General features: G+C 30.5%; 1 protein-coding gene and 1 non-coding gene across 2 annotated transcripts; both read right to left on the bottom strand.

Annotated features, from left to right (window-relative positions):
• Window positions 1–1,267: 1,267 nt before the first annotated feature.
• LOC105206694 (cytochrome P450 4C1) lies at window positions 1,268–13,465 on the bottom strand. The gene is made up of 13 exons (XM_039456711.1): window positions 13,402–13,465; window positions 13,030–13,290; window positions 9,531–9,643; window positions 9,210–9,300; window positions 8,680–8,865; window positions 6,887–6,980; window positions 6,001–6,103; window positions 4,566–4,665; window positions 4,318–4,424; window positions 4,176–4,244; window positions 2,838–3,006; window positions 1,805–1,984; window positions 1,268–1,745 (listed from the first exon to the last, which is right to left on the bottom strand). The coding sequence occupies exons 2-13, from the start codon at window positions 13,187–13,189 to the stop codon at window positions 1,573–1,575; spliced, it is 1,545 nt and encodes a 514-aa protein (XP_039312645.1). The 5' UTR covers window positions 13,190–13,290; window positions 13,402–13,465; the 3' UTR covers window positions 1,268–1,572.
• A 2,723-nt stretch (window positions 13,466–16,188) lies between these two features.
• On the bottom strand, window positions 16,189–24,609 carry LOC105203765. Its single transcript, XR_005576128.1, has 5 exons — window positions 24,527–24,609; window positions 17,659–17,912; window positions 17,440–17,536; window positions 16,955–17,065; window positions 16,189–16,379 (listed from the first exon to the last, which is right to left on the bottom strand). It is a non-coding gene; the product is annotated as a xanthine dehydrogenase/oxidase (transcript).

Here is a 24,609-nt window from a genome sequence, read left to right as displayed (position 1 = left end):
GGCGATTATCGGCGCGTAGCGCCTGTTCGTCTGTCCGGCGGGTGTTCGGCCAGACAGGGGAGCGGTTCGTGGCCCCAGGGGGAACGATGCGGGGGTGCATCGTTACAACGTTATTACTAAATCGTTATAAAATATAACTTTAACGGTATTAGTTATATAAAAAAAACGGGCGCGTTAAGTATGCTGCTGCTAGAGATTTTGCCCATCTTTGATTTTATCTGTCACATAATTTGCTGCTCATTGGTACGGGAGTGTCCCGTTAGACCACGTTGCGATTGATCACAGTCATTTAGAGCGACCGGTGCCTAGAGTTTTTCCACTGTTTAACACTATAAGTGGCTGGTGGTCAATCGCAACGTGGTCAAAAGATTCCCACCCCATCAGTAATAAATATACTTTCAATATTTTTGATTTCACTTTTTTTTGATGGTATTATATTTGATTTTATTCATTGCAATTTTCGTTTGGTTTAGTTTGGTTTTTTATTAAAAAAAAATATACTTGGCGCTTTTTTTACATTTTTTAGAATTTTATAAGATTTTGATGGACAATTTGAAAAAAAAAAATAAAAATTTTATTTAAAAAAAATAGTTACATGTTATACAATTAGACATTTTCCGGTCACGTTATGATATTGTTATTATATAATTAGAAATGAAATCAATAAAATTCAATTATTCCGAGTTTAATACTTTACTAATTTCACATTTCTGGACCAGATATGGTTGGCTGATCATCAGTGCAATATAAACAGATTGCAGTTCCAATGTAAAAATTCGATTTGGACACGAGTTCTTTCAAAATTTAGATAAAATTTTACAATAAACCGCAAAAGTGATCATAAAATGATTGATGTTTTTCAATTCCACACTCTTTACTTATTTTAAATTAATTACCTCTCAAAATTTTAGTATCTTTTAAATAATAATTTACAAAGACTTTTTTTATAAAAAATTTTTGTCCGATGACTGAAAATATATATTAGCGTTTATTCTATGAATGTTATGACAGAAAACTGTCAAACTGCTGTCATATGTTCGGTGTCTTATAAGGACTTGTCATTATAAATGGCACGCAAAACTGCTTAATGGTATTCTTTTAAATTAAAAAGGTCTTATTTGGAACACAGCCTAATTTAGTCTATTTTCCACTATATATTCTGAAATATTATATACTTAATTAAAGATTACTGAATAAGTAATAAATGTAAATAAACTTAAAACATGTAATTAAGCATAATCATATTTTATTCAGTAGTATTAATACTTCTAGCACTTGCGTCTTTTCTTATTTACTTAGGAAATATGAAGTTATAGGATGCCAGAGTATACATGCTGAAGACACTTAGTTTTATTATATATCTTTTAGTGAATACATACGCTGAATATATAAAATAGTATCGATCCCATACCCTAAAATACTTTTCTAAAAATATGTATTAAGGACATTAAAGACCGAATTTTACAATATATCGTATGTCCTTATTGTTATAAGGACATACGATATATTATAAAATTCGGTCTTTAATGTTCTTAATACATTTTTAGAAAAGTATTAAATGCCTTTAAATGCCTACGTGCATTTCGTGATAATAGGGATAAATTTTAAATGATGCGGATCAAGAGGGCGAAGCACCAAGTCAACACCTATTCGTATATCCTTTAAGTAATCAACGGGCTCCAAGTAGAAATTATGAACCAGGGGGGCTATTATCGCTTTTAATTCCAGCAAAGCAAATCGTTGACCTAGAATTAGATATGTACTGCAATCTGTTCACATAAAAAGATACGAATAAACATCTTACCAATGCAATTACGTGGACCTGCACTGAATGGTATATACGAATAAGGATGACGGTTTCGGATATTCTCAGGTAAAAATCTATCTGGATCAAATATTTCTGGATTTGGCCAAAAATTGGGATCTCTATGAACTCCATAAATATGAAGATGCATGGCTGTACCGGCAGGTATTAAATATGATTCTGAAAAACGTTTTATAAAAATGTAACATAACACTTACATGGAAAGAAGAACTTTGCTGAAATTCAAATGTGAAAATAATTATATTGAAACATTTAAAAAGTTGTACTTAAATAAAAGATATTTAACTTGATCGCTAGAATGGCAAAATTGCAGCAATATCATCCTGCTTGGATATCCTGCATAATTATTTTGATGGCCCAACGTAAAATTATTTTCTCATTTGTATCTAGTTAAAATTTAGATGCAGTATAATTGTTCTTCCGTTTAGAAGTTTCATAAAAATTTAAAAAACAAATATGTGATGCAGAATAGCTACACACGGCATCATTAATGTGGCCATCTTAAATTAGTTGCGTCCTGGATTTTTTATAGTACACGTAACATATCCTAAATGAAAATGTGAACGTTGTTAACTTTAGATGGTTAGATATTAATGTTTAATATTTTAAATACATAGGCGCTTTGTGTATGTACATATAATTAGCATAATAGGAAATTTAATGTGGTAATCTCAATTCTTTGGAAAACATCAGATTTCTCAAAATTGTATTATAACGTTGTATTATAATGTTCAATTAACTTAAACAATTAACTTTAGAATTATTACTTCAACATCTTACCTTATTATTTATTTGTCTCATTGAGATAAAATTGTCTCAAATGAGATAAATGAATGTAATTTCAAAATAAAAGAAAAAATGTTACAAGTTTTATTAAGTAAATGCATACGAGTATGTATAATGTTTCATAGCATGTTTTATAATGTGTAATATTATATATATATATATATATATATATATATATATATATATATATATATATATATCAATAGATTAATAATCAGTTACATACTTAATTGTGTTTCTTCCGAAGTAATTCGTGATATGAAATAGACACTTGGATATAAACGCAACCCTTCTTTTATACATCTCTCTAAATATTGCATATCTTGCAACGATTTCATAGTAAGTTTTCCTTCACTCTCTTGCATAATAGCATTGACTTCTTTTCTGACACAATCCTGTATTATTAACATTAATATAAAAATTAATATAAAAAACACGTTTTATTATTCTAAAATACATGTTTTATGTATGCAGAAAGAGAATTGTAGAATTTCTATATTTATTTTGAAGATGTTCAGCGTGCGCGCGCGATTAATGTTTTCCCAGTATATAAATTATGAAAGTACAATATACGTTTATATATAAAGAATGTTCCAAAATTCGCAAATCAAAATATTACAGCAAGAAAATTTTTCAGAAATGCAGCAAAAAAAGATAGTTGTTTGTAAATTTTTATTTCAAGATGTTGTTTTTGATGTAAAAAGGTTTAAAACAGACCAATTACAAACTATGTTATGCACGTTTCTAATACTACCGCGCAAATAATAATATTCACTGCATGACAATCAACCGTAACATAATCTCTGATTGACCAGTTTTAAACTTTCATATTTTAAAAACTATTTCTTGAAATAAAAATCTACAAATGTTTTTTTAATTTTTCCAGAACTCCCTTGGTATAGTATTTTAATTTACAAATTTCGACATCCTCTGTATATATATAATAAGAGAATACAGACCAACATAAATACACAACTAATTTATTTTAATCAACAGTCTGTGTGCTGATATTTCCTGTGTGATTTTATGTACATCTGCAAGTTCATCAAATTACGCGCTGATAAATGTTTCGATTTTAAAACACAGTTTTGTAAGTTGATCAAGTGTAGTAATATCATAATGTTAAAGCAAGAATTAATTTACAAATAATATTATCCTTGTTCAACTTAAAATTATGTTTAAGAACAAAAAATTCATCGACATCGAATTTGATAATCTTAAATGTATATGAAATCATAAGAAATATCAGCACTAAGATCTACATTCGTTAAGGCTTTTTAAAATTAATTATATGTACAATGTATAATAAAGTATATAATTTATACATGTAATATTATACACATATAATATACATATATATAACAAATTTATATAAGTATTTTTATAATAATGAAAAAGAGAAGAAAAATGTAAGGAAAACATTTCTACGTTTTCAATAAAAAAATATGTTGCGTTGGAATCACGCATGCAATAAATTTTATATTTAATTTTTTAATAAACGATTTAATGAGTTAAAGGAATTATTTAATCTTATCGATAAACATGATTATTTAACAAAGAATACCTGGATATCTTTATGTTCAGCCAATAGTGATAAAATAAAAAATATACCCGTCGCTGTAGTATCATGACCCTGTAATCACATATTGCTTTTTCGATATACATTCAAATCTTACAGTAAAAGAAAGAAAAAAGCGTACTAATACCTCAAACATAAAAGTATCGACTTCCTCTCTAATATCTGAATCACTTAAAGTACCATTTTGAGATGCTTGTATTAAAATGTCCAACAAAGTTAGTCGTTTTTTTCTAACTAAATCAAATTATATAACTTTTATAATTTGTTTTACTACTTTTACGCAACATTAAATTAAATTTCAAATTATAATACAAATATCGAATTATTGACGTTACCCTACTAGATTTTAGAATTTAATAGTTTTGTATTACGTACTTCCAATGGTTTCTGCATCATCTTCGTAAACTTTTGTGTTAAGGTTTTTTAGGTATTGTCCATTGGTCTGCTTATGATAATCTTTTCTTTCTGCAATAATCTACACACATCCAACATAGTTTCATTTTTCATTGTTTGTATAAATGCTAAAGACGCGAAGGGATAACCACTAGCTAATGTTGTTCCACAGATCACATGATTTCATTTGATTTTATCTGAGTGCAAATGATTTCATCTACACAATGATTATTAGTGATTGTATATCTAATTATTAGATTTCTTCTGATTTTATTTGATTAAAAACACTATTATTGATTATTAATTTTTTTTAAACAAAATTAAATTGTGGGTTAACTATTCAGAAAATAGATGTAAACCTGACTGCTGACTTCAAGATTTTATTGGAATTAAGTATGATTAATAAAAGATTTTCCTAAAAAAAAAGTTTATGAAAATTTTTACAAAAATCAAAAACTTGTACTAATTTCATCAAATATCATTGTTATCATGCACAATTTTATTGCGTTATGATTGGGAATTAAACTTGATTTCCAATAATCACACTGTCTTAGCGGGAATGAAACTTAATTTTACCTCACTTAGTTTCGTTTTCACTGAATTTATTTTTGATAGTCACAAATATAATCGTTTAAGATAAACGCGTTTATTATTAATAACGGGTGAATTTGACTTTTCGTCTTGGCACACTCTGAAGCAGCCACTCGTGTCCCAACTCTTTACTTAATCCTCGTCTTTAGAGAAAAAGAAAGAGCGAACAATTTCGTATTAAATTATAATTCACGATTTTCGTACGTGTACTCTGGCCCGTGGTCGAGAGCATAATGAATGCGAGACGCGGCATCAGGACGAGCGATATCGTAATTGAATTGCAATTTTTTATCAAAAGAATGCCGCATAGTAACAGGAAAATTCGGAGGCTTGAGACCCCTGGTGATAACTGCGATTTCCCTTTGTTTTAATTTACACCGCAACGCCCATCCATCGCCTGCTCCCTGCACCATACGCACACTTCCACTCGCGTGTGCCTATATGAATGTGATCGCTTCGTTACACACACAAGATCCAAAATTACTTTTGCTGATTTATATGTATATAATTTTTGCTGATTTTTAGTAATTTTATATGATTTTACTATGATTTCTGATGATTTGATTTGACTTTATGATTGCATTTGATTGCAAAATAATTACATAAAGATTTCATAATGATTTTATAATGATTTTGGAGGCACTGTCCCACAATTACTTTTAGTGGTTACCCCCTCTTAAAGAAATGTTTATTAACATTTACGAATTGTTTTATTATTTTTTTATATAAAAATTACAAGATTTTTGCCTTCTTTATCTTTTTTATATACAATTTTATGCAATAGAATATTCACAGAATTTTTAAACAAGACGAAATTTTTACGTACTTTCTCAGTAAAAGAGTGCAATGTCTTCAGAATTTTTGCTTGTTCTCTACCTACTGGTAACAACGAGAACATCCAATCGACCCACAGCCACTGCCTTATAAATCTAAATTATTAGATGTTTACAAATGTTATCATTAGTGTTATTTTGTAAACAAATTTCTTTAATTATTATACAATTACCTATTATTTCTTAAATAATAGCAAAAACAAAAACATAATATTATAAGAAATTTAATTGAAAAAAATTAAAGAACACATGTAAGACTTATGAACATTCGACTAATTTTAAGCTAAAGATTTTTATCTGAAACGTAATGTCTCTTTAGATTCAATATATTTTTTGGTATTTTATTTGTTAATTCGTAATAACTTGTTGAAGTTAATAGTCTGTGTTTGAGCTAAATATTATTATAATTTATAATAGCAAATATTACATTAAAAATTATATTTTTATAAAGAAACTATTTTGATTTGTCTAAATAGAGTTTTATAATATTGTTTTTAATAATAAAATTATTATTTTCTTAAATTTTGTTATACTATTCCAGCGTTGAACATATTAAAATTTGCAAATTGTTACTTTCTTTATATTAAAGAAAGCAACAAACCAGAGTGCTAATTATCGACTTGATGTACCGTTTTACATTAAATATTAAATTATTTATTTTTATTAGCATAACATTTCATTTAGTAATTTAATAGTTAATTTATTTAATGTACCAATATATCAACAATATATTAGTGTAAAAGTTTTGACTTTGGACTTATCATTAATTTGATTTATGTACCAAATCTCCGAATGTCGTAAAATTGTATGTAGTGAGATGCTTGTATCTATATCTTAAGATGACATATAGATTATGTCATTACACATATTGTAAATTACCTATAAATAAACAATTCGCCCATCCGGAGAACCGCTTTTCGATACTTTTGCTGAAATAAATCTTTTCCTTGCATAGAAATGCCCATAGCAGTTTCTAAAAAGAAAATTATATTATGGCAATGTAATCATATATTTTAAAAATTAAGTAATTTTAGGTTATTGTGACATTATTATAATAAATTTATACCTTGTATTACTCTTTATTTTGTTTAAAATGGAAGGTGGATGTTGAACGGAGGCCATTTTTGGTCTAGAACCGACCCCCAAGTTATTTATTAAAAACTGTTTATTGAATCCCTTCAGAAGAAAATAATTATTCGTCCACCAGGCTTAGGCAATGTTATACAAAATCAAGATTCGGTACTGTTAATCTAGTCATGTAAAGGTTTTTTAAGCTACATTATATTGAAATAAAATTAATTGCGTTAAAATAAAATTCATGTGCTCAAAAAAGTGAATATCACATCATATCATAAAAACAATGATATAAGCAGAACAAGAACAATTATAATGTTGTGCTTAATACCATTGTTCTTGTAATATTGTTAATAATTTTATTAATGTTTTTGTATTTAGTATTCAAAAATAGGTCTAAAATAATTATTCACACTCATGAGCGGTACATTGTTACGAGCAATCATTTTGGTGATACGCGCGCAAAACTAATATTTCTTCTTCCAACTAAGTATATCTAGAAAACAAAAGATTTCAACAAAATGAAACAAACTGAATTTTAAAACTAAATGTTCATATCTTTACATGGCGTAAACGGAATTTAGAAAAGCATTTTGCTGTAGGTGATACAACACCATGAAAATCATCAAAATTGTAGTCTTCTACTTCTTTGACAACATTTCTCTTAAAATTATAATGATAGCCAAATTTTGACAATGGATTCATGTTTAGCACGCAAAAATCTATAAAAATTACGTAGTCTTATTACATCCTCAATAAAATTGTTTATTTTTGCATGCTAATATTATTTAAAAGAATTTTTGGATACCCTATATATTATGCGGAACAAACTCTCATACTCTACATTTACTACTCACCTTTTTAAGCACATAAATACGCACTTAATTTTTGTTTAATACTATAAAGCTTAAAAAACACTCATATAACTACTTCAGCAGTCAATAATAAATTCCAATTTTTTTATAATGTTTCAAGTCCTCGAGGACAAATAATTCTCTTTTTCTGTAGTAGAAAAAAATATTTTGACCGTTGCTGTATCAATACAAATTAAACAAGATTGCCTTCTACGGTCGCAGCTAGGTCTTCGTGCTTGTATTGTTTGTGTGATTTTATGTACTTTTCTCAAGTTCAATGAACTGCGCGCCAAATTAATTTTCAGTCATAACACAATTCTAAATTGAACAAGATTAGGTAATATCACGTATTATTAAATATTAACCCTTTTCCCCTCTGAAAAAGACTGTAAAAAAATTTTTGGCAATAATTTCTTTACAATTTTTCAGGGGGAAAAGGCTTAATACTTAATAATACGTGATATTACTTAATCTTGTTCAATTTAGAATTGTATTATGACTGAAAATTAATTTAGCGCGCAGTTTATTGAACTTGAGGAAAGTATAAAAAAAGTACGATGACCTAGCTGCGACCGTAGAAGGCATTCTTGTTCAATTTTGTATTTCTTTTTTTTTTTTTTTGGTTTTAGAGAATTCTATAAACAGTTTCTAATAAATAACTTAGCTGTCTATTTTAGGCCAAAAATGGCTTCCGTTTAACATCGTTCTTTTTGTACATAAACAAATATAAGTAGAATATAATACCGCATATTGCATTCAGCGTATGTTCGCTAATAAACGGTAGTAAATCTTTTGTAACAGTGCATTCTGCATTCTTCAGAGATCTTGTCATGTTCTCCCCCTCCTTAATTAAAATCTCAACAAATTGTTGTAATATATTGAAATGGAATGCGGGAGTTAATATTTTTCGCCGGGATTGCCATTTAGAACCTAAGATAACAGTAAAATAAACCATAATCGAATAATAATGATGCTAAGCATAATGCTTACTTATTTACAGCAACAAATGCAAAATATTATAAAAAATAGCTTATGTGGTACGTATTTGACATTGCAACTTTCCCTTAAATGCTTTTATTTTTATTAGTAATTAATTATACACCGAGATAACGCTTTAAATGTAAAAAAAATCTGTTAAATTAAAATCTATGTTTAAATATTTTACTTGATTATTAATGTAATAAAATTGCGATGGTTAAAACAGTATATACGTATATATATATATATATATATATATATATATATATATATTAATATTGACGTGATTACGTTACCTCCACTGGTAAGAAGACCCGTACCTAACCAAGGATGAAATAGCTTATATATTATACTCTTGTCGAGATGCTTTGTACTGTTTAATATTACCTAAAAAATTGCAACAAGTATATTAAGTTAAATGCTGTTTGTAACTTAATCTTAATGAAGATACATAGTTAAACTGTTTAAAGTAAACGGCTTAAACATTTTACTATCTTTACAATATCAAATTTTTACAAGTATATTTTTATAAAATGTAAATAAATAAGATATTCCTAAATTTTTATTTTAATAATGTATTATATATAGAGAATTAAATTTTCTTTAGATTTTATTACCTCCAAATCATCAGGATGACGGATTGATATGACAGTTAGAAAAAAGTAGTAGTGCACTTTATAAATAGGATAATAAGTGTCGCCTCTTGTAATTAAAAGCTTAAAAAGACCCTCTGAAAAATACACATATCTCAAATACATAAATATTATATTATAAATACAAAAAATTGTAATCCTAATAAAAGAGAACATAGACCGACGCAAAAACATAAAATTAAAGAGCTTCAACAGTCATTAGATAGATCTTAGTGTTGACATTTTTTGTGTGATTTTATATAGGTATTGTACATTTTCAAGTGCAATAAACGACGCTCTGTTAAAGTTTTCTGTCTTGAAACATAGTTTTAAGTTGAAGGAAAACAGTAATATCACAATATTAGATGGTAAATCAATTTTGATAATAGAGGAGAGTGGGGTAAATAGGACCTAGTTGCAGTTTTCTTTCTCAATAAGGCACAAATAAAGTCCAATCGTAAAACTAAAGATGCCATAGAAAAGATAATTTAATTTTTTTCATTTTTGCTTTAGTCTATTTTGACGTATCTCTCATCTGTGTTAAACTATAAGGAAAAATGTAAAAACGCTTTTTCCGGTCCGATTTAAAACTACTGATTCCAAATCGGACCATCCCTTGTTCCAAATTGGATACTCTCATTTTTAAATAAAATTTTAAAAGATTATAATGTATTTTTGTTTAGTATTAAATAAAAACAAGTAATTTTACAATAAAATATAAAAAATTGTTTAAAAAAAACAAATTAGTAACAGTCTATACATATAGTTAGACGTTTCCCGGTTATGTTATGACATCGTTATTATATAATTAGAATTGAAATCAATAAAATTCAGTTATTCCGAGTCTGATGAGTCATAATATTTTACTAATTTCACCAGTCTAGGTCCAGATTTAATCGGTCGATTACCAGTACTACGATCAAGTTGCAATTCCGAGGTAAAAGTCTTATTTGGGCATGAGTCCTTTCAAACTTTGGAACACTTTGTACTATAAACCGCAAAAGAGATCACAAAATGATTGATATTTTCGAATTCTACACTCTTTAATTATCTTAAATCAATTATCTTTCAAATTTTTAACACCTTTTAAATAATAATTTACAAAATTTTTTTTTTTAATTTTTGCACAATGATTAAAAATCCATGTTTGCGTTTATTCTATTAATGTTATGACAGAAAACTGTCAAACTGCTATCACATGTTTGATGTCTTATAAGGACTTTACATTATAAATGATCCGCAAATCTGCTTAATCGTATTCATTTAAATTAAAAAGGTCCGATTTACCCAACACTCCCCTAATAACAATAAGTATCTAATGCTACAATAATTACGATAAAGGAAACCTTTCCCTCTTAAAAAATTGTAAACTCTGTTTGTTAATAAATATAATACAGAACAAAAATGGCGGTTGAAAGTTTTTAGTAGAGTTATAAAGTATAAGAGTAGAGCAATCTTTTTATCTAAGCGATGGCGACTTCAATCGCCACGATGGATCTAATAGGTCTCTTGTCCAATGAGCGATTCCACACTTTAGTTTCCACAACCAATAGAAAAATTATCAGCATTGAGTCCAAAGGGCGACTGTTTGTACTACTTTTATAATACATAGCTCTAGTTTTTAGTGCTTAATAATTTTCTAAGAGAATTTATAAATATTTACAAGATTCTCCAAACAGCCATATATTAGGATTTTGTTTGCATTGCATATATACGTCGGCTGAAAATAACGCTCTTGTAACATCATCGGTTATTGTGATAAATATTACGAAGTACCTCGATGTTCAAAGTGAGTAAAACATTCGCAATTGAGAGATCCAGGTTCAAATTATGGTAATATTTTTCTCAATAAATTTCTTTACAGTTTTTGGAATAAGGGGGGTCGTAGAGATCGGTATAAGCATCAAAATTATTAAATTGATTAGCAATTTAATTTTGTGATATTCAGGGCTGTCAAGTCGTTACTTCTTTGTTACTTTATCCTTACTTTGTTGTTACTTTTATTTTTTTGAAAGACAATAACAATTTGGTATTGGTAATGACGTTAAAATTTTTTATTATAGTAATAATAATGCTAGAGTTAGAGAACATTCACTTTTAACAGACTTGTCATTACGCAATATTCATTGAAAAAAATAACTCGTTAATTGACTTGTTACGTAACAAGGAAAAGCAACGCAAAAAGTAATGCGTTACTTTGACTCGTTACGTAACGAGTCAACTAACAAGTTACATTTTTCAATATATATTACCTAATTGTAACGAATTAATTGTCAAAAATGATTATTCCAACCCTGGCTTTACTATTACTATTATAGAAATTTGTCACATATTACCAAGTTATACAAAAGTATTATAAAAATATTACGAGTAACGGCGTTACTTACTGTAACTCGTTACTTGCCATTTTATAACATCACTGATATTACATTTTAAGTTCTTCGTAAAAGCTGTAATGTTTTAAATCTGGCAAATGTGCGGCGCGCAGTTTAGAAGGAATCTTGTAAATGTTTATAAATTCACCTAGAAAATTATAATGAGCATTAAGAACTGCTTTTGACCGTTATAGCCGTTATTTAAATGTGTTGATACACTTCCCGGTTATATTAAGATTTAATTAGAAGTAACATTTTAGGAATCGAATCAAATCTCCCCAAGAAATCGTATTTAGTTATGCGTAGTCTTTAGTCTATATAATTTTTTAATTCGTAAATACACATTTTTAAATTATTATACATTAAATATATGTTCTAAACAAACAATAACATTTAAGAAATAAATGTTATAAAAGAATGTTGATAAATTTATGTAATTAATAAATGTATTTTACAGGCATATTATAGGCAAACAGGCATAATGCTCCAAATTACATAATATTCAGATCGCTGTAACTCTGATAAAAAATTATTGTAGAAAGAAAACTAAAAAAGCATATTGAAAATTGAAATCTCTGGTTTCAAGAATGATAATTTATCAAACAATTTACAGATTGTTTACGAAGTTAGGCGGATTCAAATGGAAATGTGTCAAACTCAAAATTTTTACGAATTTTACAAAGTTCCACAGCGTAAAATAGAATTTGCATGCAAATGCTGTTTACAGCATTCGAAAGCGCGACTCTTTATCTTTAATTTGCATACTTGTTGAGCAACTTTGTACGACTTTCTTTACTGAGCTTTTCAACGTTGAAGCAAAAACGGCTTTTTTTGTTCAATGTTGTATAACTCGGTGAATAAAAATTGTACAATGTTTAACAAATATGCTATTTAAAGATAAAGAGTCGCGCTTTTGAATGCTGTAAATATATTATACGATAATTTTTTACGGAGTTACAGCGTCTGAATGTTATGTAATTTGGGGCGTTTTAAAAGTGTTCTCTATTTTTTGTTGACGACTGTATAATATTGGATGTAATATAATATTAATAATTGTACGTTTTAGAATTAGTTAATTTAATAATAATATATTAAAAATTTTAACGTACCTGATGAATGTAGACAGTCCAATAAAGTACCAATTATTGGATAACCTGGGCCTAATAATTTATTGATTAATCGTCCCTTTGGTCCATAATGAAAGTAACAATGAAACACCAAATATGCAGCAAGAATAAATAATAATATGATAATAAACATTTTTATCATAATTGTTGTTCCAATCGGATTCAGTTTTGTGTTTCTTCAGCTTTAGATTGTATGTATCATTGAAAATTTAATATTTATTTATGACAAATTTTATTATTATCCTGAAAAGATGAATAAGATTGTACAAGTAATGCATAATAAACATTAAAATATGGTAATTAAATAAACTTGTAAACGCTCTCATTGAATATTTTAGTACTAAACATAGTTACGTTCTGACAATATGATGTTTTCTCATTGAGCACTCACTTACATATGAAGATAACTATTTATTTCTTCCACTTTTCTTATCGCGTATTGATACATAGATATATATGTATATAATTGTTCTTGATGAAGATTAATAACTATTGAGTTTGAAGTATCAGTCAACAGTCAAGGTTTGAGTATTTAAAAACAATTTAATATTTATGATATTTTATATTTATATTTGTAATTGCGACTTAAATTAGAAGTTCATTATAAATTTTATTTTTTTTGTTTAAAATTCAATACACAGAGCAGTGGTTCTTAACCGGGGATGCGCGCATCTCTGGGGGTGCGGGAAAGCATTTCTGAGGGTGCGAGAGACGTTTCTAGATTCTCAATAGTAACAACCATCTCAACTCTGTAAAAAACTATATTAAAACTATAATACAAGAAAAACAACAACAGTGTAGCCACTAATTTTGAATTTGCGTGTAAATAAAAGTAAATATGGAACATATAAAATATATACAAATATATATTATACACTATATAAAAGTTTAAAGCAATTTGAAAAACGTAAAAAATATTATTAAATTTGACATAACCTTGCCTTGTGTGAAATATGGTGTGAATAATAAAATTATTTCCACTGAACAAAATGACATGAGAACAGAGTTTTTGTATATTTTCCCCACTACTTATCTTGTTTTCTAAAAATTTTTATTTGTTTTTATAAGCATAATAAAGCTTATTTTATTACGAATTCAAGGATGTATGATAAGGTTATGTTTCGACATTTCCAAAAATAATTTAAGAAAATTATACATTCACGTAACACTTAAAGGTGTTAGTTATACTCTTTGATTATGTAACTAATAGTCAAAGGTTATATTCGCATTGCATTATTTATTTGAGCTTTGCCTTTGCAAGTCAAAATCTGATGATTGGAACTAAATCTTGAGTCACGACAACAATCAGAGTTGAAAATAAATACATGTTTGTCTTAGCCAACTGCCCCGAAACGACTCTCTCGAAGATCGCCTATTGTATCGCGAAGGAAACGTTCAATTATGATCCTGTGTGATGAGTCCGATCAGGTCATCTCTGTCTTACATGTTTACGATCACAATCTACGATCGTGATCTGCGTGAAACGATCGTAGTGAATGCGTAAATTGCCTACAATAAAGATATCAAGAGACGCGGTGGCGCCGCGCGCCAAAGTGCGAGCGAAGCGACCTGACCCTCTTTTACTCGAGTCAGCAAGTTCCAAGAATGTTATATCGACTAGAAAATTACTTAATAACCACTCTCGTTTTTAAATCTTCTTTCTAATAGCGTTTCTTATTTATCATGATTAACGATGCTAATGTTGAATAATTAATTAATCTAGTTTTCTTTTCAAGGTATATTCTTAAAACAGAATACATTAAGTACGCTCTTATGAACATCCTTGCATTTGAATATGTATAAGTGCAGGAGTACAGTATATAAAACGAAATAATTTTTAATCATTTTGTAACAAAAAATCAGTAGAAAATTATTCAAGTTGTCATGACCTTGGTCGCTAAATAAGCAAATATTGTTTTATTTTTTCCTAAGTTTTTATATTTCTATACACAATTCAAACAAGCAAATTTATGTTAAATTAAAACACCATAAACTACCATGATGTTTTCTGTCATATTAAATTTATATTTTAAATAATAAAATAATGATTAGAAATAAATATTTTTATAATGTATTATAATTGGTTTAAAATACATAATTACTGGGTATAAATAACTCCGAAAGCAATTCACTATTGCTAATATCACATTTTATATACAATTAACACATTGTAATATAATTTGCAATATTTTACAATAAATATAATATAATTTTAAATAATAATTGTTATTTACATTTATATTTGGAACATATCTATTTTACCCCGAAAATTTTTACGTGCGACACTTATATTATTTATGACGCCAGTTTTATTATTATTTTATTTTACGATAAGCGTAGATGTACAAAATATTATAGTTCAACAATATTGCATATCTTATACTTGAAAAGATGATATTGCACCAAATATATTGCACTTAAATACAGTACTATTACGTAAAAATATTTAATATAAATTTACTGCTACGTACGAATTTAAGAACATTTAAAAGGAAAAATATTTATGCTTGGTATGTTTCCATTTTGCATGAAACGCGACGTGGATAATATAAATAAAGTTATTTTCAACGAACGGATTGCCACAAAAATGGCGCACGTAGTATGGAAAGAATTTTATTACGAGAAGTACGTTCTTCATTTTCCAACAAAAACGTTCGGTGCACTTCACACATTAATTGATTTTGCAAATAAAACTTCTAGTGTGCTTCAATCTTGTTTTATTCCATTCTTCTGTCCTCCTTCCTCTAGAGCTTCAAATGTAAATCATAGTGTAAGACTGTGATGCAAATGACGCAAATGTCATTTTTAACTTTATATTTCACATTTGTTTATACAATATATAATAATAATTTCTGCTGCACATTCGAAAGAAAAAATATCCATGTTAAATTACTTTTATTTATTTTATATCATTAATACCAAAATTTGGTTACAGATAATGTAATATTTTCTATAACATCAGTGTATTATTTAATGAACAATACTTATTACAAATATTTATCATAAAAACAGAAATTGTATCTTAGTTATCTTGAAAACCTATTAATTAATCGAGTTATTTTCATTATTAATCTACAACCTTTCTATCTACTAAAAGACGACTTAAGTGAATTGGTTTATAGAGGTTAGTCTCTAAATTTATTCTAGTTTGACAGCAATAAAACAGACGAACAATAATAATAGATATAAGAATTAGAGAGAGAGAGAGAGAGAGAGAGAGAGAGAATTTAAATGCTAGTTTATTGGCAAGTCTCACTTTCGCCCTCACACCATCATGTTATCCTTGCTGGTTAAACTACTCAGAAATATGCGTTCGTTGGTGAAAGGTGCATCTAAAAAAATCAATACATGAATACTTACATTATATAATAATATGTTTTATAAGAAAACGTTTACATGAAATAAAGAATAAGACGAGAGACGGAACAGAAATCTAATTTTCCACCGGAGAATAATTTATCTTACTATGAAAAATGCACGAACTACTTAAACAGCATGAAGCATTGCAGCAATATTGCAGTAACGTTGTTGCAATATTACTGCTACCTGGGTAAATTCAGTTCTTTTGTGCAATCACTAGAACAGGCTCACTTTATGTGCATTACACTGAATTTTTCATTCAAGTTATTTGGTAATTTGAATAATAGTATACTACTGCAAAGTGAGTGGAACTGTCAGTCCTTACGTCATCTAGATCTAAAGAGTTACTTTCGCTAAAGATTACGAATTTAAAAATTTATATGTATAATATGAGGTGTGTGAGTTCGAACTCGCGACCTGTCTCTTACGAGTTTATCGCTGTCACACATCTGACACAAATATGCAAATCACAAAATAGAATAATTTCTTGTGTTTATTTCCAATATATTCAATATACTCTTAGCACCCATGCATTCTTAAAACTTACCTAATTGGTACCATTCGTCTTAATATGCTGCATCCGCTTTAGCAGAGTTCAACACGTAACGAATCGCGATTGCAATTACGTAATTCATGCAAAGCGGAGGTTCACCAGTCGCTGTAATAAAATTTTCACAATTAATGGATATCCAATTTTTTTAATTCTTTCAGATCTTTCATGACGAGACAGTTTTTTTAGTTTTTTTGTAGTGAAGAAAATGGTGAGGAAAAATTGTAAATTTTTAAGAACTTTGAATTTATTTAAATTTTCTTTGATCTCACTTAAACACTTGACTTCATTAAATTTAAATACATTAATAAAACTAAATGTTAAGAAACCCATTAAATTCTCAAAATAGTTTCAAATATTTGGCAAAGAGATTATAGACAAGTTAATGTATGTGCATATGTAGAAAATATTTAGTTCCTTTTTTTTATGACTAATAGAAGAATTCAAATATAAAAATATTAATAAAGTTTCCATAATATTACCTTTCGATCGAAGAACACCCGTTGGGTTCGGCGCGTTTTTACGGAGAGATACGCGGAAGTCCTCAGGAATATCCTTCACTCCTGGCGGTTTGTAGTTCTATACGAACAAAAATAGAATACTTCTAATAATACTCAATAACTCATGTCAGTACCTATAATATCACAGCGGTTGTATTATAGCATTATTAGCTTTATCAATATTCAATTAAAGCAACGTACCCAGGTTCTATCAGTGGTTAACATTCCTGTTTTAGGATCATACACCAGTTCTTCAGAAGTCCAGTATCCTATTCCCATCACAAAAGCCCCCTCCGCCTGGCCGACATCGATTTCTGGATTCAGGCTAGTTCCAGCGTCTTCCATCAAATCAACCCTTCTGATAATATGCTGGCCAGAGATCGATCTCAACTTCAGCAATAGTAACACCATAAATGGGATAAGGTTTGATTTCATCATTCTTCGTCGACGCGTACCTGAAGAGGTAAGTGCAATGTGTAACTATTAATGAAACGTGCAATAACAAAATTTTTCACATCTTGTAAATTCCGTAAATATATAAATTAAAGTTATTTCACTTAAAAAAGAAATATTTATTTTTTTATATTAAAATGTTTTTTTCTACCTCCATTTTTTAAATACTTAAAAATACTTCAATTTTAACGGTATTTACATTTAAAACATTTTAAACAAAGCGTTAAATTGAAGCGTTGAACTGACAAACGTTTAACACTAAAGTGTTTAACAATTTTAAAAGTTGTAATGTTTTAAATTTAAATACCGTTTAAAATTAAAACATTTTTAAGTATTTATTTAAAAAGTAGAGACAAAAATAAAATAGTTTTGATGTCTTAAAATTAAATCCGCCTAAAAAAGACATTAAAAATATAAAAAAAGCGTTAAGTATATTATTTTGCAATATTTTATTAAGGTAACAAAATTCTTTGCAAAAATTCGTGAAATCCGCCTAAAAAAACATTAAAAATGTAAAAAAAGCGCCTAGTATATTTTTTTAAATAAAAAACCAAACTAAACCAAATCAAAACTGCAATGAATGAAATCAAATATAATACCATCAAAAAGAAGTGAAATCAAAAATATTGAAAGTATATTTATTACCAATGGGGTGGAAATCTTTTGACCACGTTGCAATTGACCACCAGCCACTTACAGTGTTAAACAGTGGAAAAACTCTAGACACCGGTTGCTTTAAATGACTGTGATTAATCGCAACGTGGTCTAACGGGACACTCCCGTACCAATGAGCAGCAGATTATGTGACAGATAAAATCAAAGATGGGCAAAATCTCTAGCAGCAGCATACTTAACGCGCCCGTTTTTTTTATATAACTAATACCGTTTGTTCAGAACCAAATGTATTCAATCGTAGATTTCATTATATATATTGTATTTTAGCATGTATCGCATAAATTTTCAAAAGTGATAACTGTTTGATTGAAAATTATATTTCTGTTCCTCGCAATAATTATTAAGGCAATATTGACACCGATACTTGTAAATATCTTTGAAGTTGTCTTTCATCTCTATTTGTCTCCCGTCACGGTCAAATCCGAGGATTCTGTTATTCTTTTCACGAGCATCTCTGCCCGTTAATTTGCTCATCTCCGAAGCAAACAAGTTTCGCGCCAAGGTGCGCGCGAAGGAGAGTCAACGAACATCGATATTTTCCAAATACCAATTTGAACGGTACGCGCTCGTTCGTTCAAGTCGGTAACTCCCATCAGGAGGGCCGCTTGGCCAATAATCTTCATTTCGGGAACAATTCGCTCCTCCCGACTCTCCTTCGCGGAGCACCGTTTTTCCGGGGTTCGCGCTATCGTTCGAGAGCCCGACGCCTCAGAAGCGAGAGAAACGCGATCGATTCAAATTCTCTGTTGCAAAAGTGACCGCGCGAACGGAATCAGACTTCTCTATATCGATACCGAACATTTATAGGGCACTCGATCCGACCTATCAGTAACTGTAGAAAATTTGTGACAAGTTACAATAAACACTTTGTGAGAACCGACAATACTGTACATTCAGTGCATCCTGAATTATATCCTGTCGTCCGTTCCTGCACTCGAGCGCCGAACCGATCAGTTATGTTATCTCTTGTTCGCGTGTGTCGCCGTCGCTCTTTCGCGCTCTCTCTCTCCTTGTCGTCCGCGGTATTGCTGTCCTTCGCGCTCTCAGCGCTCGCTAGCAGTATCGCACGAATTCAAAATTCACCGCTCCCGCGTTCTCTCTCTGAGAAAACCGGCTTCCAGTGCTCGTTCGTCAAATCCGAAATCAACGAAACCGAGCCCACTGAACACCGTTAAAGTTATCTTTTATAACGATTTAGTAATAACGTTTTACGACAAATAATAATTTTTTACTACAATAATAATTATTATAAAATAACGATAATCTTTACTAACAAGGAAACACAGGAAAGTGTCCGCCTCAGATTAAAACGAGTTTTTAATATGTTGTAGTACAGATAAAAATAAGGGACACTTTTTTATACGTGCCCATACGCACTTTAAAGGGGTGAAACACCCCTTTGAAGAAAATCGGTTTTTTTCTTTCGAAGCGTATGCCGTCGAAACTATAAGAGATAGAAAAAAATGTTTTAAATAAAAGTTGAATGGCTTGAAGAGTAATTTATAACAGCGGAAAAAAAATTTTTTTTAAAAAACTTTTTTTAATACTTTTTCTCACCACTTACCTATTTTTTTTTTCAAAATTTTTATTTTTTTTATAAGCAAAATAAAGCTTATTTTATTACGAATTCAACGGTATATGATAAAGTTACGATACAACATTCCCATTTTCCAAAAATAATTAAAAACCTCTCTATACGCACGGTACGCGCAGCCGTCCGCACGTTCGTGCGCTACGGAAGTGACTCCCTCCGATTTCGACGTGCCTTTAATATGTTGTACAGATTAAAATAAGGGACACGTATTTTTTACACGTGTCCTAATACACTTTTAAGGGTGAAACACCCCTTTGAAGAAAATCGGGTTTTTTCTTTCGAAGCGTGTATCGTCGAAACTATAAGAGATAAAGAAAAATGTTTTCAATGAAAGTTGAATACATGTTTTTCTCGCATAAGATGACAAAAACATTTCGAGGACAGTCTGTGTCTAATATGAAAACGCAGACATTGAGAAAAACATTTACTACAAAATAAAACGACACTACACTAAAGAATAACAACAATTACGGTGTTGTAGGACATTAATTTCTTGTTTAGAAAATAATATGTAAATAATATATGTTAACCATTTATTTACTGGTCTACATGATTCGACTAGAATAGTTGTTTTCTTCAACATTTTACAGATAAGGAGACTTGGATTATAAAAAATTATTGCTCACACATTCCATATCTTTACTATCTAACGCCAGCTCATCAACTAACAAGAGAACTAACATAAAACTAATTAAAAAATTAGTTAGAAATTTCATCTTTTATACTGCATTTATACAATTCAATTAAAGTGTTTATTAAATTCCATTAGTGTAAAAATAGGGTGGGTGCCGATAGCGCACATCCCGATAGCCCACCAACCAATCATATTGACTTATCTAACCCAACCTACGGAAAATCTCTAGGCATCTACCATTGTGAGTGGTTTGTGTGCTATCGGGACGTGCGCTATCGGGACCCACCCTAAAAATATGCATAACCACGCTACTGGTGCGTGCACTTAGGGTCATTTCCTATCTTGAAATAGAATGTTTACGTCTCGGCAGTATTGACATGTATAGATTCAAGAGTTACGTATGTAAGGAAATGACCCAAAGTGCACGTACCAGTAGCGTGGTTATACATATTTTTACACTAGTGGAATTTAATAAACACTTTAATTGAATTGTATAAATGCAGTATAAAAGATGAAATTTCTAACTAATTTTTTAGTTAGTTTTATGTTAGTTCTCTTGTTGTTAGTTGATGAGCTGGCGTTAGATAGTAAAGATATGGAATGTGTGAGTAATAATCTTTTGTAATCCAAGTCTCCTTATCTGTAAAATGTTGAAGAAAACAACTATTCTAGTCGAATCATGTAGACCAGTAAATAAATGTTTAACTTATATTAATTACATATTATTTTCTAAACAAGAAATTAATGTCTTACAACACCGTAATTGTTGTTATTCTTTAGTGTAGTGTCGTTTTATTTTGTAGTAAATGTTTTTCTCAATGTCTGCGTTTTCATATTAGACACAGACTGTCCTCAAAATGTTTTTGTCATCTTATGCGAGAAAAACATGCATTCAACTTTCATTGAAAACATTTTTCTTTATCTCTTATAGTTTCGACGTAGGCAGCCGCGGCTGTAGGCGCGGCGCTGTGCGGTGAGGAGGGAAAAACAGCTACTGCTTTTCCTTCCTCACCGCACAGCGCCGCGCCTACAGCCGCGGCTGCCTACGTCTCGGCGACCGGCGGGCGGTCCTTGCGCGCGGTGATACGCGCTTATTCGCAGACTTTATTAATTTTTATTTCGTTAACTATGGCAAATATTAAAAAGTGGTAAAGGACTTTTCTACTCAGTTTTACTTGATTTATCAATCCACGAAACCACGGGTGATCGTTACCTGACACCCTGTATAAGCCGGCAGTGGGAACGCAGAGATCAGATCCGTCCGACTATCCGACCCGTCCACAAGACCGAGCATTCTCGATCACTCCTTAAAGACGAGCATTCTCGTTGCACTCCGACATCCTCGACGGGCATTCCCGTCGCTATCCTCGGCCGAGTATCCTCGACCAGTCGACTCAGCTATCCTCGACGAGCATTCTCGTCGTCATCACGGCCGAGCATTCTCGACCAATCACGTCCGAGAACCTCGACGAGCATTCTCGTCGTTATCACCGGCCGAGCATTCTCGACCAATCGCCGTCGTCCTCGAATACCGTCACTGCCGCACCGACGTATAACCCGAATTTCGTAACCTATTCATCGGCAGGGCATAAGCAACCTGCCGATCAAGCGCCCCACCTGCACGGGGCGCACTCGGGCGAATCGCGGCGGCGACCGCGCCGGCAACGACCCGCACTTGCGCACACGCTCACATCACCGCGTTAGCCAATCCCGCCGCGCCCCGCGACTCCCCGACCGTACGGGCAAGCAGCCCGCATAACTCACTAGTCTAGCCGAAACCTGTAAATAGATAGTCTTGCATTTAGATGTAAAACGCGTAAAAAGACCTTTACAGGCACCGCCGCGTAACTGGTAATCCGACTACCAGCTATATTGTTATCTGCGATCTCTGTATTATTATCTCTATATTATTATCTCTTTGCGACCTCCTTATTTTTGTTCTCTCATGCATCTTGTCAACGCTTTTTCTTTTTCTTTTATTCAGCAATAAATCATTCTATATCGTTTTCCACTTAAAACACTGGGTATAATCATTACGGACACCTGACCAACCGACGAGCCTTATCCGGTCCGCTCCCGAAGTTCCCGCACCGCACCGAACCAACCGAAACCGCGTACCGTTACAAGTGTATTAGGACACGTGTAAAAAATACGTGTCCCTTATTTTAATCTGTACAACATATTAAAGGCACGTCGAAATCGGAGGGAGTCACTTCCGTAGCGCACGAACGCGCGGACGGGTGCGCGTACCGTGCGTATAGAGAGGTTCTTAATTACCTATTTTTGGAAAATGGGAATGTTGTATCGTAACTTTATCATATACCGTTAAATTTGTAATAAAATAAGCTTTATTTTGCTTATAAAAAAATAAAAATTTTGAAAAAAAATAGGTAAGTGGTGGGGAAAAGTATTAAAAAAATTTTTTTTTAATTTTTTTTTTCGCTGTTATAAATTACTCTTCAAGCCATTCAACTTTTATTTAATACATTTTTTTCTATCTCTTATAGTTTCGACGGCATACGCTTCGAAAGAAAAAAACCAATTTTCTTTAAAGGGGTGTTTCACCCCTTTAAAGTGCGTATGGGCACGTATAAAAAAATACGTGTCCCTTATTTTTATCTGTATTACAACATATTAAAAACTCGTTTTAATCTGAGGCGGACACTTACCTGTGTTTCCTTGTAAGATTATTAGTGCAGAAAATGTCATATAAAGTTCATTTAAATGCACTAACAAACTTATTAAATATTTATTCAAATTAAGATTCATTGTAAACCTAAAATTTATTTAACAAAATCTTTTTGAAAGATTATGTTTATACTTGTAATAAAGTTTATTTTATAAAAAAAAGAAATTTTATAGTAAGCAAATTATTCACACATTGCTTCTTCATGTTTTATTCAGTAAAATCTATATTATTTAAACTTTGTATTCAATACAAAATTTTGTATTTTGTATAAAGCAATATAATCCACTTAAAAAATAGAAATGTTATGTCAAATAATAACTTCTATTATTACCATAATAAAGTTTAGGAATGAATATCTTTTCAATTTAGACATAAAATGATGGTCATTCAATTTTCTTTGTTATTTAAGGAGTAATAATAGTAAAATGAGCTGTGTGTGTATGTGTGCGTGTATGTTGACTTACATCACACGCATGTGCACATACATATACAGGGTGACCCATTTTAACTTAGGCAGCCAAATAACTCGAAAAATAAGCACACTACGAAAAAATGTTTAAAATCAAAATTTCGTCATTTCGAGGGGGACGTACAATGACGTTAAAATCAGCCCCCCCACCTCTCCCCTTGGGCGGTGCGGGGGGGCAAGTTTGAAATCTTAAATGGGAACCCCTATTTTTTATTGCATATTCGGAATCTTTGGCCAAAAACGCATACAATTTGTTTGAAACATTTTTCTCGATTCATGATAGATGGCGCTGTAATCGACGAAATTCAACTTCTTCGATTTCTCTTACTGAGAACCCATGCTTACGATTCTGCAATAAATTAACAATAAAAATACCACGTTTTCATTGTTAATACTCGAAATTAGTCTTAAAACAAACTTCTCATTATTTTTTATTACTCAATAATTACTTCTCAAGAAACTGCTTTTAGCGTAATCCAGGAACAACGACGTGGACGTAGCAGTTTTCTGTTCCCTTCGGGGTGCTTGATTAATGTGAGTCCCCTTGCCTCTCACAATTCTGTAAGTCTGTAATTTCTACCACATTCACCAAAGGTTATAAGAATATCGACTACTTCTGTAGGCGTATAATTTGCCAT

This window comes from Solenopsis invicta, chromosome 13, assembly GCF_016802725.1.
Source record: "Solenopsis invicta isolate M01_SB chromosome 13, UNIL_Sinv_3.0, whole genome shotgun sequence".
Taxonomy (NCBI): Eukaryota; Metazoa; Arthropoda; class Insecta; order Hymenoptera; family Formicidae; genus Solenopsis; species Solenopsis invicta.
The sequence above is the reverse complement of the archived record's forward strand: the minus strand, read 5'-3'. Positions and strand labels throughout refer to the sequence as shown.